The sequence below is a fragment of the Mustela nigripes genome, chromosome 4 (genome assembly GCF_022355385.1).
Source record: "Mustela nigripes isolate SB6536 chromosome 4, MUSNIG.SB6536, whole genome shotgun sequence".
Taxonomy (NCBI): Eukaryota; Metazoa; Chordata; class Mammalia; order Carnivora; family Mustelidae; genus Mustela; species Mustela nigripes.
The window spans coordinates 42,841,089-42,868,556 of NC_081560.1; the positions used below are offsets into that span (position 1 = coordinate 42,841,089).

A 27,468-nucleotide genomic window follows, 5' to 3' on the forward strand; every position below is an offset into this window, starting at 1 on the left:
TAAGTGTCCTAGTGACACAGTGTGAGGTGGAATGGACGTGCCATTTCTGACTTCAAAGACAGAATGGGGCCTCAAGTCAAAAAAAAAAAGAGGGTGGCCTCCAGGTGCTGAAAAAAGTAGAAAACAAAACAAAACCAGACAAAAAAAAACAAACACAGATTCTCCCCCAGAGCCTCCAGACAACCGCAGCCTGGCTGATACCTTGATTTTGGCCCATTCAGAACCATTTCAGCCTTCTGACCTTCAGAACAGTATGTGTTGTTTTAAGCCACCAGGTTTGTAGTAATCTGCTACAGCAGCAATAGGAAACTAATGAACTCGGCAATAGCCAAGAAGAGTCATTTAAAGTGACCACTTCATGCCGGGTACCATGCCAGATGCTTTCCATATTTTCACTACTTAATCCTCACTACTTTAATCCTCACTACTTCTCTGCACACTGTATTTCATCAACCTAATTTCTTAGCAATGAGTTCGGAGAAGTGGCCATGATACCCATGGTCATGCAGCCAAAGGCAGTAAAGACAGAGTCCAACCCAGTCTCTGCAGCTCTGAGGCCAGTACCTTCCTCATGATCACTCGATGGTTCCACTGATACCCTGGACCACAGCATCCTACAAGGCTGTTGTGAACTAGATGGGATCACAGAGCTCTTTGGGAATCTGAAGAAATGTGTAGCCACTATTCTTACCAAATGCACACAAGTATATCCACTCCAATGCAGAGGTTCATGGCCACTCTGTGCCAAGACTGATCAAGGAATCCATCAACTTCCATTTAAGATTACTATCTAGAAGTTAGTTATAAATATATTACATGGTTCTCTTATTTGGTATTTTATATTTCATCTCCCCAACCTCATTGTTAAGTTCCTAAATTCAGGCTCTGTACCAGCTTTTTATCGATTTCCTTTAGAGCTCCCTCCAGAATACTGGAGAGAGTAGTTCTTATTAGTTTATTTAAAATTTATTTTTTATTTATTTTCAGCATAACAGTATTCATTATTTTTGCACCACACCCAGTGCTCCATGAAATCCGTGCCTTCTATAATACCCACCACCTGGTACCCCGACCTCCTACCCCCCGCCCCTTCAAACCCCTCAGGTTGTTTTTCAGATTGTTTTTCATAGTCTCTCATGGTTCACCTCCCCTTCCAATATTATTAGTTTTATAATTATGTTATATGACTCCAGCAAATAGACATCCACTGTTGGCTAAAATAGGACTGAATAAGACTGTAACATACATATAAAACATAGATCTGTTGAAAAGACAATGTGAGATGAGTCCATCTATGAAAGACATAGAAAATGCAGATTTGGGACTAGCGAAGAGTAAGCCTTCTAGGCCAAAAGAGTAGTGTTCATCAAGTCACGTGGCAGCCCGCACAAGGAGAGCGGGAGACTGATCGGACCAGAGTGGGGAGTAACTTTGGGAGATAGGAGACACCCAAATTGTCTAAATAAATTGGCCTGAGATTTATTGCCAGCCTGAGAAGTTTAAATGTATCCCAAAGAACCAACATTCCTTAATGTGCTTCCCATGAAACATCAATCTTGCCTGCTGCTCTGCCAAAATAAGTAGGAAAAAAAAAAAAAGTCTGCAGCTCAAATTAGTTCGGGAGGTACTCCATACTCCATCACCCTCCTGCAAGTTTACCCTGCACATTGGCATATAAAGGGCTCTGCAAATTCTGTAGCAAAGAAACATATTTGAGTTTATTTGAACCAGCATTTCCCTCATGTATTTAATCACAGAGCCATGTTTTGAAAATATTATTCATCTCTTTTCCTCAGGACTAGCATTTTATAAAACAAACTTTGAGAAACTCCGAGAGACAGTGAAGGTAGCCGGTGTAGGTTCTTGCGAAGGCCAGTGGCATGCGGGAAGGGCTGAAGGAGAGAAGACTGAGGTCAGTTGCAGGCAAAGGGATGAAGGTCTGGCTGCATGGAAATGGGAAGGAACTTATTTATTAGAAAAACAATACAAAGAGACAATCAAGCAGACTTGATGACTGATTAGCAACACGGGAGAGAAATGCCAAGAGCATGAGAAATAACATTAAGGCCCCAAACCTGTGCAGCTGGGATAAGGGGGTGCCAGAATTCAGTCAACAGATAGAGGCTGGAAACAGCCAGTCATTTTTCCATCCAACTCCCAACCCTGACAATTAGGAGAATTAAAGGTAGAAACTGTTACTAAAATTCAAATGCAGTACTTTGAAAGAAGAATGTGGTCTCCAAAAAAGTAAGAAGCTGAGATTGACCATATCAGCATCTTGTCAAGAAGTCATATTAAGGTCCTCAGAAATCAGAAATCAGAAACCAGAATGTGAAAGGAACTATAGAAGGGACTGTGGAGGCAAAGCCATGAGCTCACAGGGTGAAAAGGTGAAAAGCAAAAGGAGAAGAGATACGTGTTCTAAGGACAGACGTGGAAGGGCAGAGCAGAGGAGTGGAATGGTGGCTGCAGCGGAGGCGGAGTACTCACCAGGAAGGGACTGTGATTAGAAGAAAGAATGACAGTTCATAAATTAAAACTCTGCATCAAAGGGAACTACATAGTGCAGCTAATGAGTCATTTCTCCAACCTCTAAGGGAAACCAAACCCAAACCACTACTTATGAAGGCTAGACCTTCAAGTATTGTAACCCAAGAGATGGGAGGGTAAGTGACCTCATAAATGTAGGTAAGTTTTTAAAAGGTAAGAAAATACAATGGCTCTCTAGTTGTGCAGAGAGAAAAGAAACTGGAAAACTTCATATATGTTTGGAGGCAAGCCTCTGAAACAAAAATGTAGTCAATGGAAAGCAATAGTTCTTACAAGTGTTGGCTTTGGAGTCTCATGGAGCAGAGTATCATCTGCCCTCATCCTATTTAACTTCTCAGACCCTCAGATCTCTCATTTGTAAAATAGAGCTTCTACTTCATGGATCATTTTGAGGGTTCAACGTTAGGATACATGGAGAATGTTTATCACAACACGGACTGACATGCACTTGCATTCAATAAATCTTTGCTGGCAACAGGAGCAACTTTAGTGACAACAGAAGTAACAACTTTTGTTGTTCTTATTTTGCTCATAGTAGATATGACCTCCAGAGAGGAATAAATGTCCCCCCTGTATGGAAATAATTCCGTACAGGAATGTGTAATTTATTATATGGTATTTTCTACAAAGTGTAATACTGGTTTCAGAATCTCCATCGTCTGGTCACTTTTCTATATTTTAGATGTACCGTTGCTAAGGGGTTTTGGTCACCAGTTTCTTCAGTCAAAGCTAGGCATATGCCTCTTTCTTGAAATTCAAGATGGCAGACTTGGCTAAATGTACCAGATGGTTCATAATGAGTTTATGTATCTCTTCATATTCTAAACATATTCTTTCAAAATTAAGCAAGAAAGTAACTTTTAACTGAATGATTTAATAATGGTGCATTTATGTCAAGAATACTTTCCCAAACAAAGATCTAGGGAGGCCAGTTAGAACAAATACTGGACTAGAACGTTAAAAAAGAGAGAGAGAGCAGGTTCTCACCTAGTTCTTTCAGTGAATACTACCTGGAGCCTCAGTTTCCTCACCTGAGAAGTGAAAGGGCTGACCTCAGTATTACGGTTCATCTACTTATACAATCCCATGATGCTGAAATGGTTATGAGTCTTGAGTGACAGAGCAACTCTGCCCTTCTTCCTTATTCCTGGTGGAAATTCTATAGTTATTTCAAGTTTAAAATTACATGTATTTTAATATTGTAAGTAAGAAAATTTGGAGAGGCCTTCACCTTAGTGTTGAAAATACCTAAGGTAGCAAGAAGCAGGGATATCTAGAAAAATGAGTGGACATGGAAAACCAAGCCAGTTGCATTTGTCAGTGAGCACAGAGCATACAAACTACCACAGCTCTGCACCTGGGCAGAGGTGAAGGTGTCACCAGGAAGACAAAAACCTGGGAACTCAAGCAGGCATTTCTTCCAGGGTGGGGTGGAGGGAAATGGTCTGAAATTGGAAACTCCTCCTAACATCCTTCTCCAGCCTCTAATCCCTACCATTACAAATCCCTCCAGACCTTCTCTCCCCTTCCTAACTGTAAGGTTTATTAAACTGTACCAAATGACAAGTCAGGGGTAGACCTTCCAGCTGGGCCCTGGGGCCAGATTTCATTGTAGGAACTCAGGCTCCACACTTACCTCGGCATTCTTCTTAACCACTAGGCCTCAGTTCCCCGGCTGTGAAATGGAGCTCCTAACATTACCTGACTCTAAGAGGGCTGTGAGGATCAAATAAATAAGATCAAATGAGCTAGCCCTCGACAATGCTTAGACACAGCAGAGGCTAAATAAATAATTAGCTGTTGCCGCTACTATTGCTGTTGCATTTCTTGCCATTATTATTATTTGAGATGATAATGAGGAGGAGGAGGATTGTTAACTAAATAGTCAGAACTTAAGGAGTACTAACATGGTAGGAACCACAATAGGTGGTGGGTAAAAGATGACCCCGAATAACCTCAGGCTCCTCTTTCAGTTTTGTGTCAACCCACAGACTGAAAACTTAAAGCAACAGTACCCCTTAGAACAGAATGGCATATGAAACAGAAAACAAACTGGTGTCCTCACACCCCTTCCAATGCTGCTCCTGCTGGGGTGGGACTTCCTAGCTACCCTGTGTGATACTGTTGGGTTTTATTTGCCACCTGTGTCTGCTGGCTGGGCCTTGGGAGCAGTGACAAACTCCCACCAGATGCTCAAGCAGAAACTTCAGTGGCCACTTAGCTTAACACCTCCTTGGCAGGGCTAAAGTCAACACCACAAAGTCTTATTCTACAAGCATCTTGAGCTCTGGTTTCAAATTTCCTTGCTTTCCTGAGTTAAGGACAGACTCTTGGTGTTAAGGGACCTGGAGTTGCTTACAGTCTTGGGGGCCAGGAACCTTGTTCAAACACAGAACTACTAATTTGCAGAACCTCTGTCAGTGGAGATTTCTCATAAAATGGGCCCCGGGGTCACAGTTTTGTTAAACTGTTGTTGTGTTCCCCCTCCTACAAGCACTCTTTAATTGGAGATAACTGTAGACATGCCCGGGGAGTTAGGTAAGATGTGCCCAAACCAGCCAGGGCAATTCCACAGCACCCTTGATGAGTGCACACAGCAGACAGGGGGTCCTCTCGGGAGCAGGCACACCATTGCGGTGCACAGCTGGAAACTAACCCTGGAAGCGTTTAAAAAGTCACCTGGCAACTGTGAGTCTCTTTGCACCCTGAGTTGCTGAAATCTCATATTTCCCGTGACTTGTGGGACATGTAGCTAAGGTTATTTCAATTAAATATTCATCTGTGCTCAGTATACCCTACCCACCTCTGTGTTATGTAATCGTGAGCTTCTGTTTTGAGTTGGGACTCTGATGGTCAGGGCTAACGTGGCTACAGGCATAGCTCAGCGAATCTATGGGATCTGGGTTTGCGCTTCCACATCTGGGCTGCCTTTTGCTGCCTCTGGTCTTGTACATGGTGAAGAGATTAAATTCTCTCCCATGATCAACATCTCTCTGTCTCTCCCTCCCTCCATACTTCCCTCTCTCCCTCTACACACACACACACACACACACGCAGGCACACGCACACACACACACCTCTTATCAGTGAAAACTTTGCCACTGAGTATTATTTCCATGTCTGAAAACAGACATTCTGCCAGAGCAGAATTTATTTGATTCAGGTCTCTCTGACTGGGTGGTTCGGTCGAGATTTCACCTAATGCTTGCCAACTCACAGTAAGATAACATTTTACTTAAACCAAGGGCTGCAGGCACAACAGACAGTGGCCTTCTTGGCACGCAACTCGCAGTCCTGTGATGCCCACCCCAGGCAGAGTGAGAGTAGCTCTAGGCTAGAGCTCTTACTTTGGCAAGAAACAACATTTGCATGAAAGCTTTATAAAGTTTGTTTAGCTTACTTTAAATATTTTATTTTAAATAAATCACCCAAACCAAATTTAATTCTTTTCATTTGGACAAAGAGAAAGAGAACATCCATGTTATTAAAAGACAACAATGCTTCTCATTCTTCCTTCAGGTCTGATTTTAACATGAAGTCTGATTTTTTTTTTTTTTTTGTCAATTTTGATAGAATCGTAATTGCCCTTTCAGATCAACCCCATAAAGATGGCACTACCAAGGGAAGTACAACAAATTTGAGCTTCAAATCTTGCTTTTCACCTACTGAATTGTAAATTACCACTATCACTGACTATTGCAAAGGGAGGCCTATAGGAATGTTCTACACATTTACTTCAAGTTTCCTCTTTGCTGTTCTTTTCCGAGGTCTGCAAGAGCCCCAGACACACTACCAAGACAGACTAACCCAGTCGACAAGGCAGTAATTCTGTGGGGTTTTAGGAACAGACAATCCGATGTCACCTCTGCTGGAAATAATGTGACATTCATTTAACAATAACAGGTAATAAAAGTAAGTTGTAGAGTATTTAAAGCTGTATAATCAATCCTTTTCATCTGCATATGAAACTATATATGTATCTAAGTATTTATTCTTGCCTCCTTCCAAAAAGAATTGGGGTAGCTTATAGGCATACATACTAAACAATTCAAAATAAGTAAGGGTAGACATATAAAATGAAGTCAGGAATAAACTTATTATTCAAAAACTGCCTGCTGTTAGAGGTGGGCTACAAATTTATTTCTAGCTTCATAGCAACTAAAGCAAAGATGGTGAATTTTAATCAATCAAGATTAATTATACCTTTATCATTTTTTGTAGGGCTAAGTAATGGAAATGCAAACACACTCAATTGCATCCAAAGACTTCTGGTCTGCCATTTTTTACACCAGCTCTGGGCTCCTATTTCATCTATTCACTGTGTGTTGAGAGTAAGTTACTGCTACTAATACCACAGGTGTTTATTTCTGCATTCACCCATGCTGTTGCCTCTGTGAGGAGTACCGATGGTACTCAACCATTTGTCCTGGGGAGAGGGGTACAAATCACCCTGAGAGACATCTGGCAATGTCTGGAGACAATGTTGATTGCCATAATCTCCGGGAGAGAAGTGCTACTGGCCTCTAGCCAGTAGAGCTTAGAGATGTGGCTGAACATCATACAATGTGCAGGATGTAACCCACAACACAGTCAAACTATCTAGTCAAATTATATAATACTGAGGCTGAAAATTCTGCAGCAACTAATGGGGTGTCTATGGGTGTGTGTGATTTTGTTTGAATAAGACAGAAATGAGTCACTTTTCTGTTTTAGAAAACACTAGCCTTAGTTTGTACTTTAGCTTTCATTGGTCTGCTCTAGAAACCCCTAGGTCAGAAGAGCTTTTATAATTGACAGAGCAGGAAAAAAGGAGACCACGGTTTGTTCTGGATCCTAGATATAATGTCAAAGGAATTTCAAAATAGGAGATCTTTAGGCCATAGCTAAAGGACTTCAGAATAAGTCTACCTGTATATATTAGGAAAATCTGGGCACTGCTGAAAAAAATTGGAAGTCATCCCATCTCTTAACTCAATCTGAATAAATAAACCTTGCCAATAGAATGTGTTTTACAGCACTGATGGAAGAACTGCTGGAGAGCAAGAGAGAGTAAACAGATGGAAAGAACACCAAAGGAAATTGAGAAATAGCCATCTGATGATATCATGCAGATTGGACCAAGAACCGCATGCCTGGGCTCTTCCCGCACTGACCTGCTGGATGCAGGTGCACAGTCCATGGTCTCCCTGGTACCCGAACAGCTGGGTGATTTTCCCCCTTGCCAACTGCCTCTCTTAGTGACAGAAGTCAGGCTCATTCCCATATTTTACAAATACAATAGTTAATATGGCTGATTAAAAACTGGCTTTGATTTTGTCATGCCCATCCTACTTTTTTCTTTTTTTCTTTCTGATAAGCCACCATTATTCTAAATATGAAAAGACTAGCTCAGAGTGGATAGACTAATGATGAAATGTAACTTTTCTCTCAACTATCTCAGTAATCTTCACCTTCATTCTTGTAACATAAATTTAGATAATTCAATCTTTGAGGTGTTTCTGCACAAGAATGGTCATGTTTTTACTAAACTGATAAGCAGTGATCCTGCCTGACAGCACTGTGATTAGCAGATGTAACCTCTCTGCACTCATGCAAACTGAAAAGGTTAGTGAGAACATCTTAAGAGCTCTTTGAACTCCATGTCTACTTCAAAATAATTTCTAGAGAAAAGCAAACATCTTCACTGACTTGGAGACAGAGGAGAACCTTGTCAATTTAAACTCTACTCTGCTCATCCAGAAAGGAATGAAGCTGGATGTGGCCTCCAAACCATCCATAAACAAAGTTTCCTCAGAGAGTATCTGGGACGATGATTAAATGTAATAATTTATACTGTTTGAAATCAACTGGTATGTTAATCATAGGTAATTCTTCCTGCACTAACTGCTGGACTCAGTACTGAGTCATATTTGGTTGGCTTCCTTTGAGTTATTTTATATACAGCATCCTCTTCAAAGAAAAATCATTTTGTAAAATCTACAGTTTAATTTTCATTAATTCAATCAACATTTTTATCCAGTGTATGATATGTAATTATTTAATGACTCTCAGTCTCAGAAAATAGTGAGACATAAAAATAATGAATAAATTTATTATATCTCATATACATATCTATTGTCCAGATAAACAAAGCCAGGATAACTTTTAACTATATGATTTTAAACATGTGGATGAAAAAACTTGTTTCTACATGAAAGCTACTTTCAACCCACCATCAAAGCCCACTTCTTTAAGGCTAACTAGTTCATAAAATACTTTATTAAGAGATTTCATGGCTTTGTTAATCCTGCTTATACAATGGAACTAATTTGATAATGACAGTACTAATACTCCTGTTTTGATGAAACACTTCAGAAAGCTATCTGCCTACAAGAGATAACAAGAAACTCACTTCAGAATTAAGGACATACACAGACTGAAAGAACAGGAATAGAAAAAGATATCCAATGCAAATGGAAATGAAAAGAAAGTTGGAATAGCTATGCTCATATCAGACAAAATAGGCTTTAAAAAAAAAGATTTTATTTATTTATTTTAGAGAGAGAGAGCACACGTGAGTGGGGGGAGATGCAGAGGAAGAGGGACAAGCAGACTCTGCACTGAGTGCAGAGCCTCACATGGGCTCTGAGATCATGGCCTGAGCCAAAATCAAAAGTTGGATGCTTAACCGATGGAGCCACCCAGGTGCCCCCAAAATAGACTCTAAAACAAAGACTATGATAAAAGGCAAAGAAGGGCATTACATAATGATAAAAGTGTCAACCCAGAGAAAAGATATAACATTTTTATGTCAATATTGTGTTTATTTATATTAAGTGATTTAATTAAATTAATATATATGCATTCAACATAGGAACACCAAAATATATAAAGCAAATGTTAACAGACTAAAGGGAGAAACTGAAAGTAATACAATAATAACAGAAGACTTTAATATCCCATTTTCATCAATGGATAGGTCATTCTGACAAAAAAAAAAAAAATCCATAAGGAAACATCAGCCTTAAACAACACATTAGACCAGATGGACTTAATAGACATACAAAACAAATCATCCCAAACCAGCAGAATACACATTCTTCTCAAGTGCACATGGAATATTCTCCAGGATAGATCACATGCTGGGCCACAAAAGTCCCAATAAACTAAAAAAAAATTGAAATCATATCAAACATCTTTTCCAACCACAATGGTATGGAACTAGAAATTAATGACAAGAAAAAAAGGGGAAATACAAAAACATGAAGACTAAACAACATGCTACTAACCAACCAATGGGTCATCAAAGAAATCAAAGGAAAAATCCAAAAATAACTAGAGACAAATGAGAACAGAAATACAGCATACCAAAATCTATGGAATGCAGCAAAAGTGGTCCTAAGAGGGAAGTTCACAGCAATACAGACCTACCTCAAGAAACGAAAAATCTCAAATAAACAATCTAACTTTACACTTAAAGGAACTAAAAAAAATAAGGACTAACAAAGCCCAAATTAGAAGAAGAAAGGAAATAACAAAGATCACAGTGGAAATAAATGAAATGAAGACTAAAAATAAAACAAAAATGATCAATGAAATTAAGAGCTGGCTCTTTGAAAAGACCAACAAAATTGATAAACCTTTAGCTAAACTAGCCAAGAAAAAAAGAAAGGGGAATCAAAGAAATAAACATAAATGAAAGTGGAGAAGTAACAGTCTCAGAGAAATATAAAGGGTGATAAGATAGTACTATGATCAATTATATGCCAACGAGCTCCTAGACATCCTAGAAGAAATAGACAAATTCCTACAAACATACAATCTTCTAACACTGAATCAGGATGAAATAGAAAATCTGAATAGAGAGATTATTAATAAGGAAATTGAAATAATAATTGAAAACCTCCTTACAAACAAAAAATCCAGACCAGATAGCTTCAGTAGTGGATTCTACCAAATATTCAAAAATTTAATACCTAGTCTCAAACTTGTCCAAAAAATTTATACCTAGTCTCAAACTTGTCCAAAAAAATTGAAGAGGAGGAAAAGTTTTCAAATACATAGCTAGCATTACCCTGACACAAAAACCAGGTAAGGACACCACAAAAAGAAAATTACAGGCCAATATCCCTGATAAACATAGATGCAAAAATCCTCAAATCAAAAGCAATAATACATTAAAAGGATCACACACCACAATCAAGTAGGATTTATTCCAGGGATTCAAAGATGGTTCAATGACCACAAACCAATGGAATACATCACATGAACAAAATTAAAAATACAAATAATATAATCTCAATAGATGCAGAAAAAGAATTTGACAAAATTCAACATGCATTTATGATAAAAATCCTCAACAGTGTATACAGAATGAACATACCTCAACATTAAGACATATATAACAATCCCACATGTAATATCATACTCAGCCATGAAAATCTAGAAATATTTCTTCGAAGTACTACCCAAAGCAATTAAGCCAGAAAAAGAAATAAAAGTCATCCATATCAGAAAGGAAGAAGAAAAACTCACTATTTGCAGATGATATAATATTATATACATAAAGCCTAAAGAATACACCAGAAAATAATTAGAACTAATAAATGAATGTAGTAAAGTTGCAGAGTATAAAATCAATATACAGAAACCTGTGGCATTTCTATACACTAATAACAAAACATCAAAAATAAATATTTTAAAAATTTTTTCACTTATAATTGCATTGAAGTAAAGAAGTAAAGACCTGTACATGGAACTATAAGTCACTAATGAAGGAAACTGAAGAAGACATAAATAAATGGAAAGATATTTAATGCTTATACATGAGAAGAATTAATGTTAAAATGTCCATACTACCCAAAGCAATCTACAGATTTATTACAATCCCTATCAAAATAGCATTTTTCATGAAACTAGAACAAATAATACAAAAGTTGAATGGAACCACAAAAGACCCCAAATACCCAAAGCAATCTTGAGAAAGAAAAGCAAAACTGAAGGTGTCACACTTCCTGATTTCAAGCCATACTATAAAGCTCTAGTAATCATATTTTTTGTACAAAAACAGAATATGGATCAAAGGAACAGAACTGAGAGCCCAGAAATAAACCCACACATATATGAACAATTCATGTATGCAAAGGAGCCAAGATCATACAATGGAGAAAGGACAATATCTTTAATAAATGATTGCAAGAAAACTGAACAGCCACATGCAAAAGAATGAAAACAGACCACTATCCCACTGTCTTTCACTACACACAAAAATTAACTCAAATGGATTTAAAGACTTGACTGTAAGACCTAAAACCACAAAATTCCTAGAAGAAAACATAGGCAATATGCTCCTTGACATCAGTCTTGGTGACATCTTTGTGAATCTGACTCCAAAGCAAGGAAAACAGAAGCAAAGATAAACAAGTGGGACCTCATTAAGCTAAAAAGTTTCCGCGCAACAAAGAAAACCACCTTCAAAATGAAAAGACAACCTACTGAATGAGGTAAGATACTTGTATACCATACATCTGATAAAGGGTTAATGCCAAAAATATATAAGGAACTCATACAACTCAACAACAAAAACAAAAAAACAAATAACCTAATTTAAAAAGTAGGCAAAGGCTCAGAATAGACATTTCTCCAAAGGTGACATCCAGATGACCAACAGGCACATGAAAAGATGCTCAACATCACTAATTATTATGGAAATGAAAATCAAAAAAACCACAGTAAGGCATCACCTCACACCTGTTAGAATAGCTATTATCAAAAAGACAAGAAATAACGAGTGTTAGAAAGGATATGGAGAAAAGGGAACCCTCGTACTGTTGGCAGAAGTGTAAATTGGTGCAACCAGCATGGAAAACAGTATACAGATTCCTCTATCCTGTGATTCAGCTATTTTACTTCTGGATATTTATCTGATGAACACAAAAAGTCTAATTAGAAAAGATACATGTACTTCTATATTCATTGCAGCATTATTTACCATAGCCAAGATATGGAAACAACCTAAGTGACTGATACGTGACCAGATAAAGATGTGGTATATTTATACAATGGAATACTACTCAGCCATAAAAAAGAATGAATTCTTGCATCTGCGACAACATGGATGGACCTTGAGGATATTGTGCTAAGTGAAATAAGTCAGATGAAGAAAAATAAATACCACATGCTTTCACTCCTATGTGTCATCTAAAATAAAGAAACAAATAAAAAAAATAAAAACAAACTCAGAGTTACGGAGAACAGATTAGCAGTTGCCAGAGGGGATGCAGATGGGGGAGGGTGTGTGTGAAATGGATGAAGAAAGTCAACTTATGGTGACGGATGGTAATTAGACTTGTGGTGATTACTTTTAGTGTATACAGATGTTGAATTATAAAACTGTACACATGAAGCTAAATAAATAAATAGAAGAAATATTAGTGGTCTCAAAACCATATGAATTTGAAATGGACAAAAATGGCAATTTGCTAGTCCTATGTCAACATGTGGGGCTAACATTGAACTTGTTGCTATACTCCATCTGAGTGAGAAGTAGTGCAGTCTCAGCCAGCTTTCAGACTAAGCCTTATTAGAGAGATCCTTCAAAAACTCAGTTTAAAAATAACAGAATGGCCAAACGATTTTCAGTCTAAAGACCTCTGTTCACTTTGCCAACAGGAACACTGGATGTGCACAGGTGAAATGGTAAAGAGGGTGGGTGGGGAGGAGAAAGTGTAGCTGTTTGGTTTAATAATGACAGAAGGAAAATCCCTCCCAGATTACGTATAGTGTTTGTCTTACTGGATATCCCCTTAACTGCTAGGACTACAGATGCTATTAGTTTAAATGCATATTAAGCTATCTGGTTCTTCTTAAAACCTCATCAGACCGTTCAACTTCTAAATTTATATTAGCAACAAATTCGAATGGAAACATCTCAATTCTGTGCTTCTGTGAGAGGGTTACAATTGACTTAAAGTTTCTGGAGGAAAGTGGGGTGATCCCATGCCATACTGAGAGACATAAAATGTACAAAACCTTACACCACCATTTTTCCTGTTGAATTATAAAGTGTGAAACAAATATTAATAGCAATTTCCAAAGGAATAAACTTACTTTCAGTGCAAATAGGACAGCATCCTTTTCTGTTGAGAATTTTACCCTAATCAAGAGGGGGGGGAAAAAAAACAAATTTAATGTTAAGAAACAGGGTCTGCTGAGGACAAAACTGTTTTTAAATCTAATACCAGTTAAACCAATGAAACCAGCCCAAGCTGTATTTGAACTTAATGCCCAGTGATGATGATGGCAAAAATGAACTTTGAAGTATCAGGTTCTAATGCCAGGCAAAGTCATTGAGAAAGCTTTCCTATTCTTGTCCTCTGAGAACTGTAATATCCAAGGGGCTCATTGGTGTGATTTTTCTTACACGGAGGGAGGATGGAGACCGTCTGGATTCAACCTTCTCACTGATATCCAAACTACCCCCCAGAGAGTGAGCGTACACACATAAAAATGGGAATCATCTGTTATCCTCTCAATCCACGGAAGGCTTCATTCTGTCTTTGCTCGTCAGAGGGGCCCAAACAATAAATCATACCCCAAGCGCAGGCCTACGGAGATGGACGATATCTGTGCTACAGAACAAATGCGGTCAGATTTCTTCTTTCAGAAAAGTGGTATGCTATCCATTGTTAAGTCACTGTTCAGCAGTCAAAGCCAATGAAGTTGAGGGTTTTGAAATGCTGAATAATTTTCCATTACCTTTCTGGAAATACAGTGTAATCTCCTATATTCCATTTCTTCCAATTTTTTAATGCATGGCATTAAAAGGAGGAAACACATTCTCAGGGTTGATATCAGAGAATGGCATTGTCTTTTCACTGAGACTCACAGAGAAAAAGAAATGTGGTCAATTGCCACTAGCGGTCAATTGCATTGAAGAATAGATTTAGATCCTAAAAAAAAAAAAAAAAAAAAAAAAAAAAAAATCCTACAGACTTTAAAAATGTTTGTTGACAGTTGAAGAACTAGAACCATATCTCATTTATTTTTGCATCAGCCAGGCCTAAACTGGTACATTAAAGGCTATGAGAACTTTGAATGAGGTTTAAAACTCGGCCACACTCAGCCCTCCCTGGTTTGGGGCATTATGACATATTTTCATTGCCTACAGCTCAATTATCTACGGCTTTTTTTTTCCCCCCAAGATTTTACTTATTTATTCATGAGAGACAGAGGGAGAGAGGCAGAGGGAGAAGCCGTCTCTCACCCGAGCAGAGAGCCCAGGCAGGACCAGATCTCAGGACTCTGGAATCATGACCTGAGCTGAAGGCAGACACTTATCTGCCTGAGCCACCCAGGCGTGCTCTATTTTCTGTTTCTATTTGGCACAAGAGGCCCCCTTCGGTTTCTTGTGACTGAAAGCAGTTGAAGAAAAGACCAACTGAGTTTGGCTCCGGGCCGATGGAGGGGTAGCTCCAGGGGAGCGCAGTAAAGTGCTCTATCAGAGGAGGCAGAGCTACCAGAACCAAGGCCCCAACAAAGGGTGACTATGTGATCCCCTACCTCTGTACCTTGGCAGAAACTGCCATCTCCTTTCTCCTGGAACTGAGTGGAACTGGTAATCTCACAGAATCACATAAGGAATAAATCAGGCACAAGCTAAGAAGTCTAGGCTCCCAAGGTCCACATAACTAGCTGTGGAGCTCTGGACACGTTGTGACCTCACTGGTAAGAAGGGTTTAGTAATAGCACCAACTCCAAGGGGTGGTCTTAACATTCAACAGGTGAAGTCCTGCGACTATAGGGAAAGTCTCTGTGCATATCAGTGATGATGAGACGGCAGTGTTACAACAATCTGTCCCCACTGGAACCCCTCACAGCCCTTCTCCTCAAAGGTGCTCCTTGCCTCAGGGCTGGGGGGGGAGGGTGGAGGAGGGGGTAAAAGAGGGAGGGGTCTGCCAAGGAGGATGGACAGGAAATCCCACCATAAAACCCTTCTTCAACAAGGCACACATACTTCTGGAAAAAGAGATGAAGAGCAGCCAGGAAGGATAGAGCTGGGAATAGAGTCTGCTTCTTTAAAAAAAAAAAAAAAAAAAAAGGACTTTTTTAAATTTCCCCAGGCAATGCAAGGGAGGGGAAATAAGCATTTAACAGCATTTCCATGGTAGAACTAAGTTATCTTCCAAAGTCCTTGTGCTGGCCCCTGAGGAAGGAAAGTGTGAACCAGAGGAACAACTGGAAGGAAGCCTAGAAACAAAGGTGGCCCCTGGGGCAGGACAAGCTTTGACAAGACTAGGAGGGGGTGAGGTGGGAGAGAGGTCTGCACTTGAAGAGACGGATGAGGTAGTCACAGAGGAGAGAGGCTAAGGAGATGCCGCCATCCAGCACGTTGACCTCCCCCCAGCAACAGGACAATGAAACCCATCAAGGCTGGCACACGCGGCGAGACTCAAACTGGAAAGGCCGCCGCGGCCTGCTGAGGCTAGTTACTTGAGCCACCAGGCTGGCAAAGCATCCTGTTTTTGTCTTGTAGAATAAGGAAGCCCATTCTTACCAACATGTGCCACCGGAGTTCATTAGCAGCGAGGGTTCCCCAAGGACTGGCATAAATGATATGATCCCATTCTGCCCAATGAATATTTATAAGCAGACCATGTTCAAGTCTACTTATTGTGTCTTTTTTTTTTTTTTTTTTTTTTGCTTTCATGGGAGGTTTTCAGTTTTCTGTCTGAGGTTTTTTAAAGCAAGACTAATTAGGGTTTTTTTTTCCCTCCCCCCCTTCATTCAGTTGTGCAATAGCAACAGCTGTTGTTTTTTGTGTCTCATTTGGCGCTCAAGTAAAAACAGCAACTTTTTGTTTATAATAATAACAGATGTGAATAAAATTAAAAGCTGTCCATAACAGAGAAGGGAGAACTATGTCCTGAATATATGGATATATTTTTTTCATTCACTGGAAGGTACTGAATAGGTTTGACATTTTCCCAAAATGCATAAAACCTTGAGAGGTTTTAAGTTGCCGAGGTGAATTCACTGAAGCTCGTGCTTTAGAAGATAATGGTGGCTTTATTCAGAGTACTGGAACTGTAGGTTTCTGAAAAGAGATATTTCCATAGGGGCGCTATTTCCATTTGGGGCTACAACGGAGGCCAGGGTTAGGGGAGGAAAATGCAGTAGAGGGGTCGGGGGGTGTTGCTAGGCCACCGGAGAAACCCCTAGAGGAGTTTATGACTGAACAACTACATATTGCTTTGAACTGCTGAGGGAAGAAATCCCTAATTTAAGAAGAGAAAAAGAGAAGAGAAAAATGGGAAGGTTGGTTATGGTGTTCAAAGGAAAACCCAGCAGAAGGAAAAAGAGAGCAGATCTAACAGGAGTTGGAGACATTAAAACAATGTGGGAAAAGTCAACGAGGAATAGGAGATTTGGGACAAGTGCAAGGTTTAGAGCTATTTTCACGTGAGACTAGAATCCGGGTGGGAAGTGCAGAAAAAGTAGGAGTAAGCCTTGCAAAGGGTGTTGTGGCTATTCAGGAACCTGGAAGTATCAACAGATCTGGATTTTGTGTTCAGAAGATGGCATGGGACCATGCCACATGTAAGATGTTTCCCGAGATCTTAAGGTAAAGAAAAAAAAATCAACCTGCATTCCAGACATACCTGCGGGCAACTGCTGATGGGAACACACTGCTTCTTTCGACACTCTGTCTTGCCTTTCACACAAGCACAGATGGTGCAATTAACAGAGGACCACATCTCTCCATCCTACAGGAGAGAGCACAGGATTCTGCTATCAGCTGGAGGCTGATGGGAGTTAATCCAACAGGCTTGGATTTTTCTGCCAAGGAGAGCATTTCTTACCCTGAGTGAGGGATCCATCATCAGGCTAAATTATCCTGAGGTGTCTATCTCCACCTATGTGATTGGAGGATGTATGTGTGTGTGTGTGTGTGTGTGTGCATGCGCGTACCCCCTCTCCAGGATATAAAAAGAATTCTTGTGTGTCTAATCAAGTCATAGTTGCATCTTGCTGTTCCTGCCTTGTTTACTTAGTTTTACCCTGGAAGACAAACATGAGTTTTCATACATGATCAAGCAGCAAAGGTCTGATTTTCCTATTTGATAGAACTGAAATGTTTAAGCTCTCCCAGACACCAGAAGTCGAGATGTACAAAAGTAGTTAGTTTATTCCCAGATGGGTATAGTTATGGACCACATAGGACAAGAACATGCCAAGAACAGAGGCTAATTCAAAGGACTCTCATTGCCCAGGCAGACACCTGAGCAGCAAGCCATCCAAACATGTGGAGCCCAGACAGAATTCTTCAACATAATGTGTCCCTGCCTGTCTGATACCCTCCTCCCAAAAAGCTGGTTAGCACCTTGGAACACATTTTCTAGCCCAGAGAGGACTTTCTGAGGAATATATCTGGCTCACTGAATTTATAATATTCAATTGCCAAATACCCAGCCCCAAGAAGCCCCATTCCTCTGGAGAACACACAGGGACGTGCGGCCTCACTTGTGGAAAAGTAGATTACACACAGGAGAGATGAGTCTGAAAATAAAACCCTTCCTGTGTTGGTAAATCTAAGCAGCAAATTTCCTTAAAAACAGAGAAAGTAGCTCAGATTTTGATGACAATTGCCCCTTCTCCCCTTTCTCCTCATTTTTTGAAGCTATCTTCAGGATTGTGAGGGCCTTTTATTTTTCAGGAGAGAAAGGCCTAACTGACTGTCGTAAAGGGCATCTGACTAGTCCAAATTCTCTGAGTGCACATTTCTAGGACTTGGTGTTTCAGAGATGACTCTCTGCAAAGTATTTTAGGCTTCATTACAGATAGGACCCTTCGTACAAGGAGCCTTGAAAACACTTTGCCCACAACACCAGCACGACAGGGAGTCTACTACATCTCGGTACTCAGGAAACAGAGGATACCTTTATGTTTAAAGGACACATGAGAGGCACTGAGAAGCCTATGTAACTACAGCACACACATGACCCTCTTCTTTTGGCACGCCACAACATGTCTTCTTACTGATTCCATAGGGATCAAGACTCTCCCTCCAATTCTGTCAACGTTAAAGGAAATCTGGCTAAGTGCAGCATGAGGTGCTCCCATGTCTGACTTGACTCCATGGGTCTCGGTCTCATGAATGTCCTGAGGTGGCACCTTCAGGTACAGAAAGACACCCTCCACCCAACAGACCGGATGGAAAGCCCTTTGGGAAAAGGCAACAATCTTCACCCTGATGTTCACGTGGTCACTGAGCAGCTCTGCTAACAGAGAAGTACGGGGAGCCGCCAATGAGTAGCAGAGGGTCGGTGGCCAGTCCTGCTAACTCAGCTGGGCCAAGGTGCTCTCATCTTCACTCAATGGTTGGGATGACATAAACATCTCACCTGGACATCTTCCAAGTAAGAAAAAATCTCTCTTTGGAAAAGCAGCTTTGTGAAAAAGTTTTAAAGTATTAAGCTATAGAACCACGGGATCTTGGAGAGGGACATGGAGCGTCTCTGACTGAATGAGATGCCCTGGTCACTAGGGCACCCATAACAGTACCACCAGGGCAGGGCATCTTCAGCTCAGTCCCAATCACTGGCCCACCACACTGGGCCATATGTTTCACAGGCTTAAAATACTTTGTAAAACAAAAATAAAGCCAAAGAAAACCATTTTTCCAAATAGTTGCCTCTCTGCCCCAGGTGTACTTGATTTTAAATATAGGTATATATAATATTGCAATATAAATAATTACATCTGCATACACACACGAAATATGTGTCTATAAAATGTAGATAACTCTGGCCTGCTTTTTATCTGGAGCTTTTTACATTTCCATATAGTATAGTGTTTTTCAGGCGCTTGGCTTGTGACATACCCGGAAAATCTTGTTGCCAAACTTGCACACCTTGACGTCCTCTGGAGGTACTCGCAGGAGGCACTCTTCACAACACGTCTGCTCCCCTCTGAGGCAGCCCCCAGGGTGGGAGCACTTCTTCTTACATACCACAGTGGAGTCCTGGGGGCCCGGGGGCAAACAAGAAATTAAAAATGCTTTCCATCTCTATTAAACATCCCACCTGACGTTCCTTTTAACACCCCACAACTAACTGCTTTTAAACATATTCTGAAGATATCACACTGTAACTTGTTGCAATAAATCTTTCTTTCCTTTCAAAATGTTGTTTGTTGATGAGATACTTGGACAAGAAAATGAAGAAGCTATGAGAAGTGTGATGTACCCTCGCTACGTTCCATGAGTCTATAACTCATTGTTCAAGAAACTTCTGGTTCCACTCCAGCCAACGTGTGGCAAGTAAGTCTGGCTCACTAGGGGCCTGTCAGTTTCCTTCTTGCTGGCTTTTTCCTCTTGCAAGTCCTTCATGAGCATTGCTCTCCTGGGTCTCCTCTAGGACTTTATGCCACCTTCAAGGGGTTTAGCATAAAGGCGTTATATCTAATCAAAAAAGTAAGCATTAGGAGCTAACATTCCTCCTCAAGATGAAATTCTTTAGTGTGGGCTATGTTCACAGAAGAACTGAACAAGCAATTCCAAAACAGGCCTGGGCTCTAGGGCTCTTCAATAAAGTATGTAACCTTCACAGGCCACTTACACCCTGAGAGCGATGAGTTTATATCTGTAACTTTAAGGGATATGGCTTGCTTTCTAAAGAAGTGGCATGGTATGAACACAGTAGTCAAGTAAATTGTGCCTACTGATTTATTCAGCAACACATTGAAGTAACGTTCAGAGCTGTTTAAGAAAAGTAAACTTCTTCAGTTCCCCAGCCAACAAGCTGCAGTTTCACTGGAGTAGGTTGCCAGCTGGAAGGAATGTAAGAGCAAAACATTTCTGAGACTTGGTGGCAGGCAGGGTTGGAGGAAAGCAATGTCCCAAGTAGATGGGCAATTCCCTGACATTGTGGAGTTAGTGGAAGACCCATGACAGGGAAATGAAGAAAGACCAAGCCCTCTCCTACTAGTTAGCACTGAGAGCACTTAAACAGGTTGTGTAAATCAACTGTTGATCTGTTAATCTTCTCTGTTAATCTTATGACTTTAAGAGGTACTCCTGGTATTCATCTACTATACTCTTACTGACTATCCATCTAAGATTAATATGACAATAAGATAACCCTTCCAGAAATGGCATTAGTTGTGTTTTATTTCTAAGGTTCTACCACATCAGACAATGGATAGGATTCAGCACTGGACAAGAACAGTTCATTTATTAAGTGTGTTATCTTATGCAAATCTGTCTCCTTGAGCCAAGAGTCCCCATCGTCAAAATGGAGGTGAGAATACCTACCCCTCAGATGTACTGTGCAATTTAAGTGAAATATGTTCCTGGCACATAGAAATTCTTATAGGTTAATTCATAAATTAGAAAAGAAATTCACTGCCAAGCTGCATGTCTTGATTTCTAGCTTGAAAACAGGGCACTCCCTAGCTCTCACGTAATACATACTTTATGGTAGCAGATTTCCCAGCTTTCATTACACACACACACACACACACACACACACACACACACACAGAGGATACCCATTAGATCATAAGCCTGGGAGTAGTTTATGCAAGGAGAACATGGAGATGGAGGGATGTGCTTCTGTCTACAAGGAGTTCACAGAGCAAAAGGAGAGACAGAACCATGGGAACAAATAAATTACAATATAATGTCGCAAACAGTAAACTAGTAAAGGTATAGAGGTAACAGAAAAGAAGAGTAATTACCTACATAAGTGAGTCAGGAAAGCCTCCCAAGAGGAGGTAACGTGTGAGGTAGGCCGTTGTGTATGAAGAGGAGTTTGATAATCAAATGGAAAGAAGATGAGGACACACTCCAGGTACGTCAAATCTGAAGGCGCAAAGACCTGCTACCATACCGTGCTCAGAGAACTATTAACCAGTTTCCTGCCCCTGCCATGGCACTGGATGGAGATGCTGGGGAGGGAAGCTCTAAGCACAGAGAAAATAACACTGATTCTCCAAAATGACTGTAGCCTGATTCTTTAAGCATCCAATTTCCCAGAGATGACTGTGAATGCATACTCTGACAAAAGACAACCTCTTGAGGAAACAATACTCATTATACTTTTTTGAGCACTGGGGCATATTGCCTAATCTTCTCTTAAAGAATCTATGAGATCTAAAGCACTGAAAGCATTACGGGTTGTCAGTCCGCTTTCCTACAATTAAGGGAACTGGGGATGTGATGTGTTTCATCAAAGGTTCAGTACCCTCAAGAGGAAGCTCTGACCTGTGAAACTCTTGGAGAGGAAGAAAAGCTTGGGGGATGGAGGCCAAAGCAAACAGAAGAAATGGCTATAATGCTTAGCATAGGATAGTGCAAACCACGGACGAGAGGAAGGAGCCTGAGGAAAGTATTCTCAGGCTTAGGAAATACTCAGTGTTCAGTGCCAGGGAACAGACAGTTCAGCGCCTGTTGAGCCACCTCCCCTCCCCCGGAAGTAGTGCATGCTACTTACCAAAGCATCCCTCAAGTAATCAGGAACTTCTGAACTCTATTCCTAGCCACTGACTCATAGCTGTCATTGAGCAAAACTCCCCTCTTTCCCTCTCTAGCCCTTTAGCTATTAAAAACAAAACAACCACCATCACCACCAAAATGCATTATTCTAAATTCATGTCACTCAGATGGTTGGGTTAAGTCACTAATGAATGATCCTAGTATCTCCCATTAGAATAATTCTCTTCTTGGTTTTTAAAAATAAATCACCACCTAAGCACAGTCAATGAATGTGTAATGTGCATCCCTTTAAAATTCTGGAGCTGTGGCATTCCTTCTGTACCAGTCATTAGACCTCTGTTGCCTTTGGAAGAAAAATAAGCAATGCCTCAAATAAGATATGGTACAATGAACAACGCATAAATACTCTCTTCCCAAACTATCAGGTTTATCTTTGTGAAGAACTGTAAATCCATGCCTTTCTTTCCTCCTCAATGTGATTAAAGTCATTTTTACTGTGAGGTGTGTCAGAGAATTATCTTGGATAGTTAGAGCCAGAGAATACTGCCACATTTATGTGTCTGATTTTAGAAAGTACCTCAGGATTGCCCCCTCAGAGTTAATTCTCACCTACAGAAGCTAACTTGTAGGTCCTGGGAAGATAACAGTGAATTGTAATTTTTTATCTTATGTTCGAACTTCCTTGCAACCTTGAGTATGAGTTCAACTAGTAAAATGGTATTGATAATGCCTCCTTCCAGTAACATATTATCATGTTTGGCTATAATGTTCACACTAAAACCCCAACTGTAACCATGGCTGGACCACAGCCCCTCAGAACCACCTTACCTGGCAGGTGCATGCAGTGCAGTTATCATAGAGAAATGAAGATCCGTTATCATAAACATCACTGCGAAAGAGGCAGCTTCCAAATGGGAGGTCAAACACTTTCCTCTGACCTGGAAGGAAGCAACAGCATGATGTAAGCAAGACAGAAGCCAGGAAGTCCCACTTCGGCATCAAAACTTGTATCACAGGGCTGTTAAACATTCTCACAAGACGAGGTAAATCAGGTGCACAAAAACAGTCCTGGGTCAGATGTTCCCAGGGAATCCCCTGAAGTCATTAATATAGAGAGCTTTTGTTATAGAGAGTTGGATTCACACTGAATCTTGTTAAGTTCAATAAATCTTTATTACCAGCATAGCGGACGAAGATAATCAGGTCTAAGCCGACCTGCCCTCATGGAGCTCACAGTCCTAGCCACTGACTCATAGCTGACATTGAGCAAAACTCCTCTCTTTCCCTCTCTTTCCCTTTAGCTATTAAAAACAAAACAACCACCATCACCACCAAAATGCATTATTCTAAATTCATGTCACTTAGATGTTTGGGTTAACTCACTAATGAATGATCCTTGGTCACTTGTAAAATGACACCAATAACGCCTCCTCAAAATAATACAGGACCCTCTCTACCTACAATTCTGATACTAGAGTATATAACCAAAAACCCTTTCTCATGGTTAGATAAAATTTAGCTAAAGGACTATATTTTACACTTAGCAAGTATTGATAACCCAACTAAGATGGGAATTCCTATGCATACACCCAGGGCCTGAGTTTCTTGAAGCTTGTGAGAACTTACAGACTAAATTGGAGGATTACCTGCAAAAATACGAAATTCAGCCTTTCTCTAGGCCCTGAAGCATCAGGAATCTGTGTGCTGGCCACCCCCACCCCCATTAAAATCACTTCTGTTACATAACACCTTGGTTTTAGGATATTCTAGTAATAAGCAACATCCCTAGCCATATCTTTTTTCTTTTTTTGTATTTACTAAAAAAAGGAAGGTGATGCATTTTTCCCTGTTGTAAACACTGTCCTCTATATTAATCTATCAGAGATATTTTTCTATCCTTCAAGAGTTAAAACTAGTGCTGTTTCAATTCTGCAATTTTTATAAATGTGATAACCTGGTTTTCCTTTTTCTTATCTTTTCTTTTTTTAAAGATTTTATTTATTTATTTGACAGACAGAGATCACAAGTAGGCAGAGAGAGGAAATCAAGGTCCCTGCTGAGCAGAGAGCCCAACGTGGGGCCCGATCCCAGGATCCTGAGATCATGACTGGAGCCAAAGGCAGAGGCTTAACCCCCTGAGCCACCCAGGCATCCCATCCTTTTTCCTATCTTTTATCTACATGTGCTTCATGTACTTTAGAAGAGGCAGGATCTAAATATATAAATATAGTCCTGCTTCTTTCTCCACCAATCAAAAGACATCTTCTTCATGGCTGAGCTCCAAATGACCTCCTCAGAGGTCCTTTTACCTCAGAATGAGCAGCCCCTTCCCATGTTCCCACAGCTTGTTGCTTTTACTACATTTATAGTACTCAGTACTGTGGCATGGCTGAAAGAATAAATGGCGAGCAAATGGATGGATGGATTGGTGGACTGATGCATCAGTAGATCACTGAACAAAAAGAACCTTCAACAAGTTTATCCCCCTGAACAAATGTGAACAAATGTGAACTAGATTATCACCCAATAAAAATATCATTTTTACCTAAAAACACTGATATGAAGCTGTAATCACAGAGCCTAGCATTCATTAAGCACCCCCCATAAGTGGCAGGTGATGGGTATTATCATTATTAGCAAGAGTGTAAATTCCATTATGATCCTAGGCTGTGTCACTCTGAGGGGCATTGAGTGCTCAGTGTACACAAACCTCTGATGGGTCTCTTCCTTGAAAATGAGAAAGAGAGGAAGAGAAGGTTGCAGTGCAAAAGGCAAGAGTAGGTGTTATAAATGAATCCTGGTCAAAGGAATATTTAACAGCAAATTGGTGTCCAACCAGCCAAAATCTAATTACTCTAAGATTTTAGGACCTAGAAAGTATCCTAATGTTTCCTTTTCTGTCTTTTGTTGTTTGGGTATGTTTCTTTTTACCCCCAAGGAACACAAAATCTTACCATAATCTCAAAGTCATCATGGCCCAAAATAAGAACAAACATTCAAAATAGTGGTTCAGAGACTCCATATACAGCCTAATTTAAGCCATTTCTGCATTATTCCACTGGGATTTAGGTCAGTCAAAAAAGGTCTCATTTGGGAGAATTTGATTTTTCAAGTTTCCTAAGACTTGCCATTCCTTTTGTAGTCTGTCTTATGACCACAAGTGGACAAAAAAAATCTGCATTCAATACAACAGCCATTGGTCATATGAGAAGTTTCTGAGCTGACTCAGCACATCCACAGTAACAGGCTTCAAAGCATTAATCAAACCTACTTATCTTCATTGTCAGACCCCAAATGCCAACTCCCCTGCGAAGACTTTCCTGCTTAGATGGAATGCTGTGTCCACCATGACTAAAGGCATGATGATTTCAACCACAGTGAACTAGCTAACTCCATGCCAGGGGTACAAGCACACACTGGCAACCCAAGAAGCACATATCTCAGTGGAAATGTCTTTAATCAGGCATGTCTAAACAATTCTCCCTTGTTCTTGTAATCATTTCATAGTTACTTAAAAAGGATTATGTCCGTGCATGCATGTGTGTGCGCATGTGTGTGTGTGTTTGTGCGTGTATGCGTGTATACATGTGGCAGGAAGGTACACATTATTAGATGAAGATTTGGCAGAAGAATCCCTCGAAGAAGAGAAAACTGCCTTCATTTAACAAGACATCTCTATTTGACAACTTGGTTGCAGAAAAACAGACTCAGGCTATGGCTGTGATAAGCTGGGAATGAAAAACATCCATCAACAGGATGTTCTGGAATTGAGAAAATCAAACTATGACAGAAAGAAGGGAGAAATCAAAAAAAGGTGTGGACAATAACTGAATAGGAGACGAAAGCCCAAATAAAAGACAAACAGTGGCTCTCTCCTAAAAGCAAAATAGTTAAGACCTTTTATGCATAAAGGGAGTTTAAGGTTCCATTTCATGTTGTTCGCTATCTTTCTCTTTAGCGTAATCACCCTCCTCGTTGACCACAAGCCTTCAATAAAATCTCCTACAAGAGCCTTGATTCAATAGCACCACAGAACGTGAAAAGACTGGAGAGTGAATGTCCCTGGAAGCACAAAATGATGTTAAAGGAGGAGGAGGAGGAGAAGAAGAAAAAGAAGGAGGAGGAGGTGGGAGGAAGGGAAAGGGGAAGAAGAAGAAGAAGCAGAGGTAAAGGAGGAGAGGTTATTATCTGAGGAGGAGAAGAAGGAAGAAAATAAAGAGACAAACAGCAGGAACAGAGACACAAGCCAGTGGTACCCAGGAAATGTGTTAGCCTCCTCAAGGATCCCTGGAGATGTAAGTGGGGTTGCTGGGGGATTCCAGTGGGAGATGTTCTATTGGATTCATATGATGGGGTCAAGCCACGTATATTTGAATATTAGTCTGACCTTGACTAACTCAAAAGCTTGAAGATCACATGTAAGAAGCTGTCATACAGATTATAAACAAGCGCCAAAGGATCTCTTGCCCTAGAGACTCTCCATCACAGGCTATCTCTTTTCACTTAGCGATGTGTGTGCCACTCTCCACATCACTAGGGAGGCTGAGCAGCAGCAGGTTAAAGCACAGGCTTAGGAATCACAGGGACTCATGCTCAGGTACCAACTCCATAACTCCCTAGCTGTGCCACCTTCTAGATTCTACTAGAGGTCGTATCTAGATTCTACTAGAGGTAGAATCTCCTGCAATTATACTAATCATAGCACCAATATTACACATCAGAATGATATATTTAACACCTATACAGCACAGTTTCCTCAGAAAATTTAATTAGAAAAAGCATATAAAGTGTTTTGCATGGTGCCTAGGACATAGTAAATGCTCAAAAAGAAATAGCTAATCTTCCTTTTTTGTGGGCGATTTTTTCATTGTTCTTCCCAAACATCTTGCTTTTGGTGTTATCCTCTTGCATGTTTTTGCCTCTAAAAGTAATACTGGTCTATATTCCTCCATGTGTTAACTTCATATGCCTTTAAAACACTAATTATTTCTACTGATCCTCACATGTCCAATGAAAAACAGTTTCTTCATTACTGCTCTCTCCGTCAAGAATTATTACCCCAGGTTGTCTGGCAAACCAGGTTTATGGCTACAGGGGAAGACAAGAGAGAAAAAAACCCCTTGTAGATGGGGTGCTTGGGTGGCTCAGTCAGTTAAGCATCTGTCTTCAGCTCTGGTCATGATCTCAGGGTCCTGGGATCGAGCACCGCATTGGGCTCGCTGCTTCTCCCTTTCCCTCTGCCTACTGCTCCTCCTACATAAAAAAAAAAAAAAAAAAGAAAAGAAAAGAAAAGAAAGAAAGAGCCCTGTAAAGACCTCAGAAAAGAGATAAACTCCTAAAATCAGAGGAAGCAAGTATTCCTAATAAGTCATGAACTAGGACAACCTGAGACCCCCAACATAACAATGTGAATGAAGACTCTCAGTAGAAACTCCCAAGAAGGA

General features: G+C 40.3%; 1 protein-coding gene across 3 annotated transcripts in view; it reads right to left on the reverse strand.

The window, feature by feature from the left end:
- The window catches only part of BMPER (BMP binding endothelial regulator), a 251,913-nt gene that overhangs the window by 91,951 nt on the left and 132,494 nt on the right, over positions 1-27,468 (reverse strand). For all 3 annotated transcript variants that reach the window (XM_059396591.1, XM_059396592.1, XM_059396589.1), the window contains exons 8-11: positions 22,853-22,962; positions 19,412-19,552; positions 17,190-17,294; positions 13,639-13,684 (exon numbers count right to left, since the gene is read on the reverse strand). In XM_059396591.1, the coding sequence (XP_059252574.1) occupies positions 13,639-13,684; positions 17,190-17,294; positions 19,412-19,552; positions 22,853-22,962 (402 nt within the window). The remainder of the gene's footprint in view (positions 1-13,638; positions 13,685-17,189; positions 17,295-19,411; positions 19,553-22,852; positions 22,963-27,468) is intronic.